Here is an 18,019-nt window from a genome sequence, read left to right as displayed (position 1 = left end):
CAAAATATGTCACATCACATTGTGGGATTTTCAAGGTAATAATTTTAAGGCATATTCACATTAAAACTAAAACGAAATACAACAAAAAAACTTCTGAACTTATCGGACGTCGATGCCTTCAATACTGTAGATGAATAACAGACCTTCCAGTTTTTGTTCCCAAAGGGTTAAGGTACCAGTTGTGTATTTGGTCCATAAAGGGTTAATTTTTTGGCCCACGTTGTTCCATTTTTCTCCCTGAATCTAGAAACGTTATATTAACTTAAACCAAATACTTGTTTTAACTTTAAGACTTTTGGCCAATAAAATGGCCCGTTTGACCTATAGTGGACGTGGATAATCACTACAAGAGTAAATCGATCAAATTAAATGTTTGTATGTCGATAATAGCATTAAAGAATGCAAGAACAACGATGTCTTCTGAATGCCGCCAGAAACCGAAGCCTTTTGATAATTGAATAAAACATGTCATTTAATTGTATAATAATATCAACAATTAGTTAAGATAAATGTGGTAACACTAAATTGTAATTGTATGATCGCTAACTTCCGAATACGGATTGGCAAATAAAGAAGAGAAAGATGTCGATAAACGACCATCCTCGTAGATGGCACAACTGCCGCTTTTGGCCGACCCTCACGACCTTCGTTTCTTTAGCGAGTGTCAGCCAAAAACGGCCGTTGTGCCAGAAAAAATTAAGCCGTGAGTGAACGAATAATGCAAGATAGCCATGTTAAATACCGTAAGATAGAGACAGCCTTCCTTTACCACACTTTATGTCATGGCCCAATTAACAGGTCCCATTGGCATCTTCACAAGAAGCAACATCTTCATCAACTCATATGTCGGAATAAAAATTTTGTTTTCAATAAATCAACATGATTTCAAATGGAAATTCCATAATCGAGAAACAAACTTCCACGATGAAATATCACAATTACATTGTAAATTCAATAGACAAGCGAAGGGATCAATGTAAGTTAATGCCCTATATATGTACGTACAAATCTACATTCATACATATGCATGTACGTTCACGAAGAGAAGGTTAATTAAATATTTATTGTTTGCCATGATATCAATATCAATAAAGTTAGCAACAAAAATATCAATAGAATTTAGTACTCTTTTAAAATACCCCGTATTATATAAGAATTGGCAAAGCAAAAAGTAAAATAATAATGGATTTACCATCGCTGATTAGTGCCAGCGAAAATAAACCGATAAGATTGTTTATAATTTTCGTCGTTAGTATGACTGTGAAGAATTAATGTGGACGTTATAAATCTTTTAATTAAATAATCCAAAAACAAATTATGTAATATGAAACTTAATTTGTGTGGAGACAAAAATAGTTTGTTAGGCCATGTTTATATTACAGCCTTTTGCATGGTTAACCTTCTATATGAGGATTTATTTGAAATTGAATTTTTCCATTTGTAATTTGAATTTTTCTATTTTTAAATCGATTTTTTTCATTTGGAATTTCATATGAAGAAAATTCAAATTACAAATGGAACAATTCGAATTACAAGTGAAATAATTCGAATTACAAATGAAAAAAGTCAAATTACAAATTAAATAATTCGAATACCAAATGGAATTCTCAAATTACAAATGAAATAATTCGAATTCCAAATTAAATTTTCAAATTACAAATGAAATAATTCGAAATTCAATTGGAATTCTCAAATTAGAAGTGAAATGTTGCGACTTACAACTGAGATTATTCGAATTGCAGGTGGAAATGGTGTAGAGTACGTACAAATAATTTAATGATATATGGAAAGTCCTTTATCCGCCAGACTTGCAAACATTTACACACATGGTATGAGGTCAAACACTAACATATTTGAAGAGGAATTTATGGTTTTTTGAGAAGAAAGAGGAGTTGAAGGAACTAATGCCCCTTCCTTCCCACATTGTGCACGTAGAAGTATTTCATCATCTGACTATTCGATTATGTCACTTTATATGAAAAAAGAAACCCAAAATAACAAATCAATAATGATAAAAGTATTTATTTATACTGTTTTATTTGACCTATATTTTTAAATATACATACATCAATTATTTAAACATTTATAGGTGGTCAAATAAACCAATAATAATTATTTTAATTTATACTAGGCAATTTAAGTGTCGTAAATCTTAATTTTTGGATCAACGAACCAAAGGTATGTTAAGATTAGCGTTTATTATCGTATGATTCTTGCCTCACTTTGTTTGACATATATTTCATCGAGTTTCATATATACTACGTCTATTAAATACAAACGTTCTGTTTCTGCTTTTGGCATAACTTCAATTTTGAGGGTTTGAGAATTTTTCTCTGGTTGCACCTAGTTACATTGATGCTGTCACCAACAACCAACGAATTTCCTAGGGTTATAGCCCATTTAGATATGACTTCATTAGCCGTATTTAGCACATTATCAGGTTTTATTTGCTAAATCCAGCCAAAATCTACAAGATTTCCCATACAAAAATAAATCCTCGTATTGAGTGGATTTGTTTTAAATCTGGCATAAATCCGCTTATAAAACTCTGTTTTTTGCAACATGTTGATAGAAAATACAATAAGTTGCAAGCTGGCACAAGAAACAAGGTAGATGCATCGGTGAATTGCTACACTAAAAATAATTTAAAATGTAAAAATTTGTAAACAAGGCGGAAAGATTAAATTTGTTTTGATGTACAAAGTTGATTTTAAGTACAAAGTTGATAATAGTACGTTTATATTTACGAAATCGAGTAGATTTCAACTGTCAATTCCTTTGCTTGACGTATACGCAAAGGAATTGACAGTTGAAATCTCATCTGAAATCAATTGGATTTCATTTGACGTTTAAGCAATGAAATTGACAATTGAAATCGAGTGGATTTCGTAAATGTAAATCTGGCATAAGACTAATATTTACGATGTCTAAACGATCAAGTAATTCGATTATTTATTTTAGATGGGTAAACTGCGATAAAATAATTCTTTATTTGCTCTTTAGTTAGCATTAGTAGCATAATGTGCTAACATTTTTAGTATTAAACAATAAATTTGTAATTTGACGTATGTTTTTTGAGACGAATTCAATTTACAAAAAATTCTTTTGACGTTTCAAATTCGATCAGATGGGGTGATGCATCTACCTTGGTAATTGTGCTATGAACAAAAATCAGCTGACTGCCATATAAATACTCCAAAATGTATATCTAAATGCAATGAGATTTGTACTGGATTTATTGAATCCAGTCGAGGATTTATGGCTAGTCTAAATGAGCATAATAGCTCAGTGGATACACGATTACGAAATCCACTCGATTTCAACTTTCAATTCCTTTGCATGCACGTCAAATGAAAACTCATATGAAATACATTGGATTTTATTTGACGTTTTAGCAATAGAATTGACAGTTGAAACGAGTGAATTTCGTAAATGTAAACGTACTACATATAATAGTACGTTTATATATAACCGGATTTAACAAACCCACTGGGTTTCAAATGCCAATTTCTTTGCGTATAAGTCAAATAAATCCTCATTAAGAAGGTTAACCCTGCAAAAGGCTATAATATAAACATGGCCTAAAGGTAAGGTCACATTAGGCAAATATTTGCTCCAGCGACCGGCATTGTGCACTTACTGAGATCAAATGAGTGTTATAATACATTGAATTTATGCTCACTTGCTCTCAGTAAGCGCACACTGCCGGTCGCTGGAGCAAATATTTGCCTAATGTAACTGTACCTTAAGGCTATTTTAAATACCTAACTAGGCGTTTACACTAGACAATTTGTCTTGAAATACTTCTATGATTTACTAACACATACATATATTCAAGGTAAATTTATAGAAGGTATGTGCATGAATTACAACAACTAACAAATTTACAAAAACAACATTGTTGGTATTGAAAATTAATTGTCAAAGAAAATATTGAATAATAGGGTCGTTCCAAAATTTTCTCAGGAAAAACATAAATACGTTTTGAAAATCCTGCACAATAGAACAAATTTGAATGACAATGTAAGTATAAAGCATTCAGAACTGTCGTAGGTCAATTTATTACACGTTTAGGAAGAAAAACAGTATTTTATTGTAGCAAATTTCGAAGTTTCAAATTTTATGAGTAGACCCTATTACATTTTGAAAACTAAATTTACAAAAAAAGTAAGAATACAGCTGATTGTCACTTCTACCTTGTATAAATGTACCTTGCATACATTTGCCGATTGTCTCCCAGCTGTCCATCATTTTTTCACAGACAGTACGGATAATGCGGCCCATACACTGTGGGCATGCAGGACAGCATTTGTAATAGTATTAGTAAATTTTGAAATTTTTGTCAATGTATGTGGGAGTATTTTTAGCAGTATTGAAATCAAAATAGTTTTGATTTTGTAAATAAACCCCTTTCAATCCAATGAATTTTGTTTATTTTCCAAGAAACCATAGAACAGTTTTTGAAAATAACAAATATTATTTGTGACGAAATTAATTTTTTTTTAAAACTTCAACTAAAAGTCGCGTTTTGGAGGAAAATGTATAATTTTTGGAATATGGATTGAAGGAATGGCACACATTATTCAATCACACACGTACACAAAGGGTTCATCGGCAGCAGCAGTTTGGCAGTAAATGTATGTATAGGCCGCATAACAGATTCGATTCATTCGTGCAACAGAAAATAGTTTTTTGAGAAATTTTTTCATAGTATTTTTTCCAAGACATATTTATATGAGGTGGATGCATGAATTACAACAACTAACAAATGTACAAAAACAACATTGTTGTTATTAGCTTTGTTCCACAACTAAAAAGTTTTTACAATTTTTACGACTTTTACACATTATGCCGAAAACCCGTTCCCGTACACAAAGAAGTTGTAAAATGTTCACTTCTCTTTAAACAAAAATGGCGCTCTCTTTTTACTTTTTACTCGACAAATTTGAGCGTGTAAAAATAGTAACAAGGATGCCGGCGTCTGATTGGCTGGTACGCCGACTTTGACATTTGTTCCAGCTTTTTTGACGTTTTTACCATTTTTGCGTTGCCGAACAATTTTTTTCTCTATTTCTCTCTTTTACGAGTTTTACTATTAAAAAGTACGGGAACAAAGCTATTAAAAATTAAATTTCAAAGAAAATAATAAGGTCGTTCTTAACAGCTACACCTAACTCTCAGCGCGACGTACAAAAATTATTCACCAACCTACCAAACAACGCTCTCTGAGCGTCCGTATTACCCAAATACGTAGAGTCCAAAATCACATTTAAAACACAAAATCCGCGACCGAAACTTAATTAAATGTTTTCATTCGTAAAACAAATAGTTTTCCTTTGTATTTCATTGTATTTCATGTTTTGTTGGGCTTTTGTTTTTAAAATACATAATACACACACATACAAACAATAACGTCCTGTCAAAGTTAAATTTTTTCAACTTACAAAAAGTATACGCTCGCAATATTTCGGTAGTTCTCATAAGAATACGTTTCTACAATGCTTTATTTACTTTATTACACTTATTCGGAACCGACTTTAATTACTAAGCACACAGCTTGTCTCTAGTTAGCACACAGCTCTTCTTTAACCGATCTACGAGTATTCAGTTCAACTCTTAAAACACAACTAACTCGTCGTTGCTGGTCCCACTCGTATTTATCTAAAAATTCCCTCGTTCAAGAATCCTCTAGAATACGTCTGGCAACACCTCGAATCTGTGCAATGAACACACAGACGCACATTCGCACTAAAGGTAGAAACACAATGAAATACGCCGCTTTTTCACGCTTAGTTTTATGTAAAAGACAAAAAGCCCAAGTACCACCTAATTCAAATGAATAATGCCGCATTTGAATTAGGTAGTTCTAGGCCTTTAATATTTTACATGAAAGTGAGCGTGAAAAAAGCGGCGTATTTAAAAATTCATTTCACATTTTCATAGAAACAGAATTGAGCCCATGGGCTTTCTTTTACAGCATTACCATATTGAAATACCTAAATTCAGTTTAAATTCCCTTTGATTTTGTGCATTAAGAATGTGGATAATGCACGAATTACTTTGAATTAAGGCAGTTAATGCAAATTAACGCTGCCGTCTGTCTAGGGCATAGGTGGTCAAAATTACTCTTAAATACGTTTTAAGGGAAAAATTAAAACAGCCTTTTTGTCAGCATTTTTTGCGCGTTTTAATTTAACAATAACAAAACAATCCCTAAATGTTAATTTATGTTGTACGAACGAAAAAGAGAAACAAACTACAGCAACGCTGGCGTGCGAGTAAGCCCGTCTATGGTCTAGGGTATTTCTTTTGAAAATGGTAAAACCGGCAAAAGTTGTAAACTGCTCCCATATGAATTGCATGGTGTAAGAAGTAAAGGAACGCTTTTCGAGTAAAAAGTGGTAAAACTTGAAGATTCTTGAACGTAAAGGAACAGAGCTAAAATTTGTCGATAACACTACCTGTTTAATTTGCCTTAAATGGAATTAATAACGTAGGCATTAATAGGCAAAAGTTCATTCATTCACTCGTCACACGAAATCGTTTTTAAGGAGAAAAAACGCAATGATAAAACTGGCAATTTCACAAAATTAAAAATAAACAAAAAATTGATAAGATTTTCGGCCTAAACACTGTTTTCGATATTCCAAAATAAACAAACAAAATTTCAAGAAATATTATAATCAATCAAAATTTCCATGTATTTCAACGAGACATCCGGTTGCACCATTTGCAAACAAAAATGGCTTCAATTGATGACAAATCTCCAATTATTAGCTAAGCAAATTTCTCCTTATGTTTATTTTTAAATTCTGTTGTATTAATTGTAATCTCTTATTTTGATTGTCTATTACAGCGACTCAAAACCAGCCATGGAACGTGGACTTCACGAACGTGATCGTGTGGGTGTACAAGACTTTGTACTATTGGAGAACTATCAATCGGAAGAGGCATTTATTGACAATTTACGCAAGCGATTCCAGGAGAATATTATTTATGTAAGAACATTTGTCTACAGTCAGAGGGATCGTAAAATTAATTTACCACTTTATATAAATTTCAGACATACATTGGTCAAGTATTGATATCGGTAAATCCCTATAAACAATTGCCAATTTATACAGAAAATGACATAAAGGAATATCGTAATAAACATTTTTATGAGATACCACCACACATGTAAGTCCGTTATTTATTTATTTGTTTGTTTGATTAACAATCTTAATTGTAGTAAATTTTCATGTAACCGAGAATTTCTTATGATTGATTATAAATTATGTCAATGGTTTATACATACATACATATGTACATCCATACTTGGGTTTAATGCCTTTTTGTTTATTTCTTTTTTCCCTTATTTACAGTTTTGCAGTTACTGATAATGCTTTTCGTTCACTAATTGAAGAAAATAAAGGCCAGTGTGTTCTAATCTCTGGTAAGTAACTGCTATTTTTAGCTATTATGTATACATACATATGTATATAGAGTTTCAATGTTATTTCCCAGTCAGCATTTTTTGAAAATTTTAATCAAATTCGAGTCTTTTTTGATCCGACTGCACGATTAAAAAGCTAGAATATGAGCTCATTTTCTGATCATAAATGACTCCTTTGTCGGTAGGAAAACATAACCTCAGGCGACTCTTCTAAACAAATCACAAATGAGTCTTTTTCGAGTCGTATTTCAATGATTTATTGGTGTTTTGTTGATTAATTTCGGACCCTTTTTCGAGTCTTTTTAGAGTCATGTTTATAATCATTTATGAGTCTTTTTGTTAGACGAAATAAATTAAAAAAATTTTCTTTTTATTCTTCTTTGTTTCTTTCCTTTGTTTTAAAGTCTTTTCAGCTTTGTTATGTCTTGTAATTATCCTTTATTATGTTGCTTGGTGGTTAGTATACTGCTTCTTCATTTCACTTGGCAAAACCTGTTGTGTTGTGTTTGTCTGTACCTTTAATATTATACGTTACATTTATATCAAAATTTTGTAGAAAGTGTATATGAGAATTTTATTTTTTTATTTACAACCAAATAAAAATAAAACAAAGCAATCAGTTTTTAATCACCTAACTGTTCAAAATATGATCAGAGTATACATAATTATAATCACTTTTCAAACACCTGTATGACCCTTTTTTGATTAAGCATTTTTCAATCTTCCATATGATCAAAATGTGACAATAAATAACAAAAAATTGTCACATTTTAAACACCTCAATGATTTATTTGTGATTGCTACACATTTGTTGTTGTATTTTTAAATTGAACTCTTTTTAATCATTACAGGGAGTCACTTTCGAGTCCCTTTCTGATCACACAAGCGACTTAATCAATTTTTGATCACCAAAAGGACTCTAAAAAGACTCCTCAATGTGATTTTTGACAAAACAGTCTTCTAAATGCTATCTGGGTTTATACAAGACATACAAACATATAAACATTTCTACGTAAATACAATTTTCATTGTATTCATACGTAAATATTTGCCAAAATCTTAAAAATGTTGTTATTCATAAGAAATTGAAATACAAGTATGATTGCATTCGCTTTTGAAGATAAGAAGAACACTGTGATGTGACTTAAGTGTTAATTTCGCTGCTACAAAAAATGATTTATATATTGATGATAAATAATATTGTAAATTTCCATGTTTTAATATTTAATACAAACATTTTACAAATATTTCACAGATTTGTTTTCGGTTGGAAGGTTTACAGAGGGAAAATGAACGTTCTGACCGGGAAGAACGTGCATTTTACCTCTGTTTATACCAGAGACGGGCTCTTTGCAAAGAAGTATAGTGAGGGCGCCCACTGAGTTGTTTTTGCATTTGCTTCGCTCTCTCACTTAACGTGTACGTGAATAACAACAAACGATAAATATCATGTGGTTGTTGTTTTCTTCACCCATACATACACACATACTAAAACATAGAAGGAAATTCTTGGGCGACGCTGGTTTATACCCTCAGCATTTATGCTAACGAGGGTATATACACTTTCAACGGCCAAAATGTGCTTCATCGAAATAAAGGTTTTAGACCCTAATGCTTGGTTTACATTTACGAAATACACTCGATTTCAACTGTCAATTTCTTTGCGTATACGTCAAATGAAAACTCATATGAAATCCATTGGATTTCATTTGACGTTTAAGCAATGGAATTGACAGTTGAAATCGAGTGGATTTCGTAAATGTAAACTTACTATAAGTATGTTTGGACGAAATGTGTTTCAGATAATTTGGAGTTGATTTAGCCATGTCCGTCTGTCTGCCTGTCTGGCTGGTGCGCACGATAACTCTCGAATGGATCAACCGATTCGGTCAAACATTTGGCTTTCGTAATATTAGCTGTGTCTGGTTACCCTAAAATTTTTAACAATTTGTACCAATTGTTGCTGGAAGTCGTCTGTTAACACAAAAAACCAGCAAAAGAGAGCGATTCGAGAGAGACATTTTGACAGTTCTTTCACTGAGAGCTTGCAAATTCTTGCTGGACAAATTTCTTCTAGCAAGCACTTGCAAGCTCTTCTTCTTCCTGAAAACAATCAATCAGCCGTTTTTAGTTTTTTGTTGATTTATGTTTGTGAACATTAAAAACAATTTTATTGTGGAAATAACTAAAGCTCTGTTCCAGAACTAAAAAGTTTTTACAATTTTTACCACTTTTACACATTTTGCGTTCCCGTACACAAAATGTATATGAAAATCGTTTACGACTTTTACCACTTTATAAAGTACGGGAACAGGCCAATAGTCTAATTGTATTCTTTTACGGAGAACAAATTTGTAAAGTGGAAAAATACTTTTTTGTTTCATTTTCTTGTTTTTTATTTTTAATAAAATACAACGTGTTTGCTTCCTTTGTTGGCGGACAAATTGTTCTGTTTTTGCAAGTCAGCTGATTGCTTGCTGGTTTTTGCTGGGAAGGTGTCTGTTTACTTTTTACAATTTTCTAGCAAAAGAGAATAAAAACCCCTTACCCTGCGTTTACAAAAGACAGGACAGTTGACTTCATGTATTGATTGTCAAAAACCCAAAACTTGCCTCTGTGACGTAGGCGTCCAGACAACTGCAAAAACAGTTGTAAAATTATGAATGAAAACCATAGATTTCCTTTTGTTTTCCGTTCACATATTTTGCTTTTGTACATATTCTTTTGTTTTCAACACATTTAAATTATCATCTCACTTCTTTTTCACCAAAATGTGTGAAAAACTGATAGACAGCTGGGAGACAGCCGACAAATGTATGTATGTGTTAGTAAATCAGAGTTGTATTTGAAGAAAAACTGTCTCGTGTAAACGCCTAGTTACTCTCTGAGAAAGTTCTTGCTGGACAATTCTTGCTGGGAAAGTAACCAGACAGACTTATTTTGCCCAAACTTAGTTTAAGTTCGAAGATGGGTTATATCGGTCCACTCCTTCCGGTACCTCCCCCACAAAAGTTCGAAAATGTTCAGAAAATTTGTGCGCACGATAACTCTTGAAGGGAGTAACTAATTTGGCCCATACTTTGTACACCGAAATTTCTACCAGGCTTAAATGAGGTTTCAATATGGACTCAATCGGCCCACTCCTTCGTGTACCTCCCACACAAAAATTTCGGAAAAGTTCAGTTTAGGACCTGCTCTCAAATCACTTTGATTTTTGTTGTAACAACTTGTATTCACTGTCCGCCATACGGTGGTACAGTTTCATCAGGGGCAAAACCCTACTTCCTGAGAAAATAGCCTGAAAGGTTCCAAAAAAAACCCCTATGACACCGTGTGTAGTGGTTTGAGCGCAAGATAACTCTCGAATGGATCTACCGATTCGATCCAAAATTTGGCCTCCGTAATATTTTGTCCAAACATAGTTTAAGTTCGAAGATAAACCATATCGGTCCACTCCTTCAGGTTTGACAGTTTGTCGAGCATTCCGAGAGTGACAGGGCGAAGAGAAGAGTATTACGTCGGATCAGATCTCTTCCTGCCGAGGATGAACCACCACAATTTACAATGGATAATGTTGCCAATGCCATCAGGAACGCTAAATCATCCAAAGCGTTGGAATCTCCATGGTAATGTTGAAGCAGCTGGATGAGCCGGGAGTCGAGTATCTCACCAAAGTCTTCAACTTGTCGCTAGCCACCCTCGTTGTTCCCGAAGTCTGGAAAATGGGCAGGGTGGTCCCACTACCCAAGCCAGGCAAGGATGCCAGCAAAAGTGAATCGTACAGACCGATTTCGCTTTTGTCGCCCGTAGCAAAGACACTTGAGGCCTTGATCCTCCCCAGTATCAGAAATAGCTATCAAGTTGCCGATCATCAACATGGATTCCGTAAGCAGCACAGCACGACAACAGCGCTGCACGCCATTACCACATATATCTGTAAAGGACTCAACCAGAGACGGCCGTGCGATAGAACAGTAATGGTGGCTCTTGACTTATCAAAAGCCTTTGATACAGTCAGGCACTCCACGCTGTTTGAGGACATTGAGCAGACAACCCTCCGGCCAAGCTTGAAACGTTGGATAGTCAACTATATGTGTGGACGCCAGTCGTACGTGGAATTCAGGAATAAGATGTCCAAACCCCGTAGAGTGAAACAGGGAGTTCCCCAAGGTGGGGTGATATCTCCGGAACTGTTTAACCTCTACACGCAGAGAAAAAAATATGATTGATCCAACAATATTCGAAGAGCAAAATATGTATTGTAAAGATATTGTTAAATTCCAAATGTAGTATAGTAATTCCAACAATTGGGTTTGTCAACTGGACAATAGTTCTCTCTTTTCTTCGACAATTTTTTCTCTTCTCTCGCTATTCGATGCCGTGTTGAAAAAAACAATTATGCTGAGTTTTGTTTGTATGACATGATGCCTTTATCTTTGTTTTTGTGTGTATGTATACCAACAAGGAGACTCTTCTTTTTATTTGTTTCTGTTTTGTTTCATTCTTCTATCTTCATTGTGCTTTGAGGTTTGGTGTTATACCGGAGATTGTTATGATGTTTAATTATTCCTTATGTTGTGGTGGGTGCTTGTGGCTTTTTGTTTGTCTTTTTTTTTTGTTTGTTGTCAGCCAATGCAGCAAACCATGTATTGTGTTCATCAATGATTGCAATATTATACGCGACATTTATATCCAAGTTATGCGAAAAGTGTATATGAGAAGTATATACACTCAAATCAAAAATTTCTGGGCTGGTTTTCTGGGTTGACAATACTTTTTGTAAACAAAATTAGATTATGATAGTTCCTACAATCGGTATTGTTAACGATTTTTACAATATTGCGGAAATTCGAAAGTTGTTTTTGTTTTCTATGTTTGGAACAAAAGATGGTATTTTTCGATTTGGATTACAATGTTTGAACAAAACAAATACATTTTTGGAACCAAAACAGATATTTTTGTTCCAACAAAAGCGAAAAATATTTTTTCTCTGCGTGTACCTCTCCTGTATTCCACCCCCTCCAGACGGCATTGAGATCGTGACGTATGCGGATGATTGCACGATCCTGGCGTCGGGTACCTATCCTGATGACATTTGTGAGAGACTGAACAACTATTTAACTGATCTTACCACCTTTTTCCATTCGGGGAATATGCAGATTTCCCCCACAAAATCTACAGCCACTCTGTTTACCACATGGACAGCGCAGTTTGGACGTGAGTTGAATGTCGTGGTCGACGGTAGCAGAATTCCGACCACAAACTGCCCTAAAATTTTAGGGGTAACATTCGACACTACATTCACGTCGTGCGCACACGCCACAGCTATCTGCGACAAGTTGAAAAGTAGGAACAAGGTCCTCAAGTCCCTGGCCGGCAGCACTTGGGGTGCAGATAAAGAAACCTTGTTGGCCACGTATAACGCGATAGGTCGGTCTGTGGTAAGCTATGCGGCTCCAGTTTGGTCCCCGAGATTGTGTGATTCGAACTGGAAAAAGATTCAAACTTGCCAGAATGCCGCCCTGAGAACAGCGACAGGGTGCCTCCTCAAATCTTCAGTGGACAATCTACATGAGGAGGCAAAAATTCTTCCTGTAAAGCAACATAATGAGATGCTTTCGTTGCAGTACCTGCTTGGATGTTATCGTGTGAGCCATCCCAATCACCATCTTGTGGGTAGGCCCGGTCCATTCAGGGAGATCAGGAAGGATATCCATGCTCTAGAGGGAGAAGTCCAACGATACAGGAGAGAATCCCAAGATCAACAAGCATATCAAGCAGGATTGAATAGCATTCACATGGACGCAGTTGCCAAGGCCTTAAGCAATTGTAGTGTGAATAAAGTACTCGGAGTACATCCTCCATCTATCGCAGCTGAGGAGCGTCAGCTGCCACGACAAACCAGAGTAGTTTTGGCTCAACTACGCTCGGGATATTGCAGTCGCCTAAATTCGTAGTGGGCGGAAATCGATTGCGCCGTGCAAAACATCTGCCCAGTGTTGCCGAATTTGCTGATTTATCGTCATTTTGACGATTTTTTGGCCCAAAATTGAAAAATGACGATTTGACGATTTTATGGTCCAAAATTACGATTTTTCACCTAAGCCAGAAATGCATGAAATAAAAGACGATAACTACATTTTGACCAAAGTTTCACGAAAGATTTTAAGGAAAGCAATGTTCCAAACTCGATTTTTGAACTTTTTAATGTTTTATGGCAATTTCCAGACGGATTGGCTATATTTAGGCACGTATCTGGCATATCTAGGCACAGGTATTTCATAGTTTTTTCCCCACATTCAAATTACATGAGCTGAACATTTTCGTTTAGTTTTGGTAATAGATGAAAATCTTCCTAAACAAGTTTTCCCTCTTTAAGCTGTCAGCCAGTTTTGAATGAAAATTTTTATCGATTTTCGACTGCCCAACAACTAAAATATACGTGTACGGACAAATATGGACAGTCACACTGTCAAGCAAGCGATATTTGAGCTAAGCTACCATTTAAAATGGCAATGTGTACCCAAACTCGATAACCATAGGAAAACTATCATCTTCTGAAAACTGTTTTTATAGCAGTATTTAAGTGATATTGGGTTAGATTTATTGCTGTAGATTGTATATCTTATGTTGTCAGTCTCATTCACAAAAATAGCAGCGAAAAATCGCATTAAACGGTAACCAAACCGAGTTTTGGACCATGTTGACGATTTTTTGACGATTTTTCAAATATTGTTGACGATTTGACGATTTTTTTGACGATTTCTGATCAAAAACTGTCGGCAACGCTGCACACAACACCTTTTTAACTGCCCCGCCAAACCTACCCATCTAACTCCAGTGGATCTGTGGCTACATCGCATCGAAGCAGCCACTTTTCTGGAACTGGAGATAGACCCAGAGCCAGATTGAACAGAGGAACGAACAAATAAACATAACAAAAACACTGTTACAACAACAACAACTCCTTCAGGCACCTCCCTCACAAAAGTTCAAAAATTTTCGGAAAAATTGTGCGCACGATAACTCTTGAAGGGAGTGACCTATGTAATCCATACTTTCCACATCCTATTATATCTACTAGACATAGATCAGGTTCAAATAGGACTATAGTTGTCTACTCCTTCAGGTACCTCCCACACAAAATTTCGGATAAGTTCACTTTAAGACCTGCCCTCGAATCACTTTGATTTTTGTTGAAGCGATTTACATTCGCTACCTCCATTACGACGGTAAAAGTTATTTTAGGGGCAAGTCCATATTTCTTGGGAAAACAGCCCGAAAGGTGTAAAAATAAATGTTGGTGTTTTTGGTTTTATATTTAGTTTTTCGAATTACCAATGGAATGTTTCGAATTACAAATGGAATAAATGGAATTACAAGTGGAATAATATGAATTACAAATAAAATAATTCGAATTACAAAAAAACAATTCGAATTACAAATAAAATAATTCGAATGAAAAATTAATAAATTCGAATTACAAATAGAACTCTCGAATTGCCAATTAAAAGTTACGAAGTTCAAATGGAATTCTCGAATTACAACTTATGGAATAATACGAATATAAATTGGATATAAATTGAAATAATTCGAATTACCAATGGATAATTTCGGATTACAAATGGAACTCTCGAATTACAAATAAAATATTACGAATTACAAATGGAATTCTCGAATGGAATGGAATAATTCGAAGTACAAATGGAATAATTCGAAATACAAATTAATAAATTCGATTTACAAATAGAACTCTCGAATTACAAATAAAATATTAAGAATTAAAAATGGAATTCTCGAACTGCAACTAAAATGATTCGAATTATGTACATCTGAACAAAGGTGTAAAAAAATTCTTGCCAAATTATATTGAAATTGGTTCATATTTGGATTTAGCTTCCATATTTTGCCTTGATTTGATGTATTTGGTGCACCAAGCTCGGAAATTCTGCATTCGGTTTAGATTTCGATTCTGAAATCGGTTTAGATTTGGATATACAAATCGATAAACTTGAATTACAAATTGAACTCTCGAATTACAAATAAAATGTTACGAAATACAAATGGAATTCTAGAATTACAACTAATGGAATAATTCGAATTACAAATGGAATATTTCGAAGTACAAATGGAATAATTCGAATTAAAAATGGGTATCAAGATTTAGATATAACCTTCATATATACATATTTTGGCCCAATTTTAGGTATTTGGTGCACCAATCTCGCAAATTCTGTTCAATTTTGATAAAATTTGAAATGTTTGACGAAATTTGCTATAGAAAGAAGTGTGTCAAATTGTATTGAAATCGGTTCAGATTTGGATATAGCCTGCATATATATTTTCGCCCGATTTTAGGTATTTGGTGCACCAAACACACAAACTCACTCCAATTTTAATGCAATTTTAAAAATGTCACCAAATTTAAACTAAAAATAAGTTTGGCAAATTAAATTGAAAAGTGGTCAGTATTGGATATAGCTCTCATATATTTATTCGAGCGATTTCATGTATTTGACTCACCAAACACAAAATTGAACAGATATTTTGATGAAATTTGAAAAATTTGATGCAATTTGTTTGAGAATAAATTTCTTCAAATGACATTGAAATCGTGGTGATATAGGGTGTAGTGGTCCCTTCTCAATAGGAAGAGATCTAATGTGACGTAGTACTCTTCTCTTCGCCCTGTTGCTCGGCAATCTGGCGATTAAGATAACTTGCGCATCTCTTCGGATCAGTCAGCGTAACGTCGCCAAAGACTACGTTTAGATTTATAAATCCACTCGATTTCATATGTCAATTTCATAGCGTATATGTCAAATAAATCCTAGTTTTAAATCCACTCGATTTTATTCGACGTATATGCTATGGAATTGACATTTGAAATCGAGTGGATTTTGTAAGTCTAAACGTGCTAAAGTGTGATGAGGTCCTAACTTCATTCTTTTCAGAAGATTTAGCCACTTGTTCTGCTTATGCTTACCGACCAATCTGTCACCGGGGTTGGTACGACGAAGCTCATTTTCTAATCCCGTCGCCTCAGCTGGGAAGTTTGTTCTCACTTCGGGTATTCGACCAGTAGGTATATGGCGTGCGACTTCAGCGGGCGGTCTGCTCAGTCAGGACTATAACGCTCTGGCCATTGCCGAGGGCCGAATGCCACAACTTATGATGAGCATTAAAGTCCCCCGAAGACCAGACGGTTTTGACCTTCCAAAAGCGGCCTAATTTTGAGCCAGCTTTTTATTGGCGGAATGTATACGTTTTACAACACTACCTCGGCAGTTCCACTCCCCACTGCTTCCCTCATACATTCCATGTATGGGTTATTAGAGCTAGGTTCAAGCAAATCCATTGCAAATATAATGCATTAGATTAGAACAGCAACAGCTGGTGTTAAGAGCTGCTGTTGTGATGACGACTCACTGGGTAGTGAGTTCACGCAGCATGCAGCAACATAGTCCCTGCTGTAGCTCCTCGCTTGGACCAGTATAGAACAACCCCTGATATGCTCATATTGCTTCTCACCGAAGTTTGATTGTGGTGGATGCGGATGTGACAAACTGAGCACAAATAAATTGGTCCCGGCACGGACTAAAAAGAATCCGGAGCAGGCATTCCGAGATCTTTGCCTGGGATCCCTCCTGATCCCACTGCCGATTTTTCAGATTTCGAATGATTTTGGTCAAGTGTTCGACTCTGTTCAACCGTTTCAACATCACAATTGGTCCAAGTATGCTGAATAATTATCTGGAGTTGTCTTGTATGTAGCGGTCTTCTCTTCGGTAGCTTTACGATACTGCTGATCGTACGTTGGAGTTTTAAGTGGTTGTTTTTGATACCAAAGCCTATGCAGACTTACGACATTGATGTAAAGATGAATCTTGAAGTTTGCGATGTTAACGTGGTCGATCAGAGTCGATATTGGAATATTCCGTCCACTTCGGGGCCGAACATTTTTAACTTAGGAATGTTCATTCCCTTCACCCTTCTTATGTACTCCACAATGAAATGGAGTTAAGTTAATCTAACTATATAATTGAAATAATTATGACAGACCTCGAGGAATGATCATTTTTCCAATTCTCTAATTTTTATTTTTATTGTTTTTCTTTTTCTTTAAGGTGAAAGTGGTTCGGGAAAAACTGAAGCTTCCAAAAAGGTGTTGCAATATATTGCTGCCTGTTCCGGTAATCAGGAGACTATTGAAAATGTCAAAGATAAACTCTTGAAGAGTAATCCTCTCTTGGAGGCATTCGGTAATGCCAAAACCAATCGTAATGACAATTCCTCTCGTTTCGGCAAATATATGGATATACAATTCGATTTTACCGGTACACCAATTGGTGGTAATATTTTGAAATATTTATTGGAAAAATCACGTGTAATCAATCAAAACAGCGGAGAGCGTAATTTCCATATTTTCTATCAGCTGTTGGCAGGAGCATCAGATGAGCAGCTGAAGTCTATGAACCTAAGCAGATCTTTGGAAGATTATGCTTATCTAAGTGATGGTGTAAGTAAACCACTGAAATCCAAATTCCTACTTATGTATTTACTAATTTTGTTTTGAATTCATCC

At 34.9% G+C, this 18,019-nt stretch overlaps 1 protein-coding gene across 3 annotated transcripts in view; it reads left to right on the top strand.

Annotated features, from left to right (window-relative positions):
- The window catches only part of LOC141401131 (unconventional myosin IC-like), a 216,331-nt gene that overhangs the window by 195,046 nt on the left and 3,266 nt on the right, over positions 1-18,019 (top strand). For all 3 annotated transcript variants that reach the window (XM_073981015.1, XM_073981014.1, XM_073981012.1), the window contains 4 exons: positions 6,857-6,998; positions 7,064-7,179; positions 7,365-7,435; positions 17,563-17,954. In XM_073981015.1, the coding sequence (XP_073837116.1) occupies positions 6,873-6,998; positions 7,064-7,179; positions 7,365-7,435; positions 17,563-17,954 (705 nt within the window). In that variant the 5' untranslated portion in view covers positions 6,857-6,872. The remainder of the gene's footprint in view (positions 1-6,856; positions 6,999-7,063; positions 7,180-7,364; positions 7,436-17,562; positions 17,955-18,019) is intronic.

This window comes from Musca autumnalis, unplaced genomic scaffold (assembly GCF_047663935.1).
Source record: "Musca autumnalis isolate F117 unplaced genomic scaffold, ASM4766393v1 scaffold_4, whole genome shotgun sequence".
In the NCBI taxonomy this organism is placed as follows: Eukaryota; Metazoa; Arthropoda; class Insecta; order Diptera; family Muscidae; genus Musca; species Musca autumnalis.
This window is presented reverse-complemented; position numbering and strand designations above follow the sequence as displayed.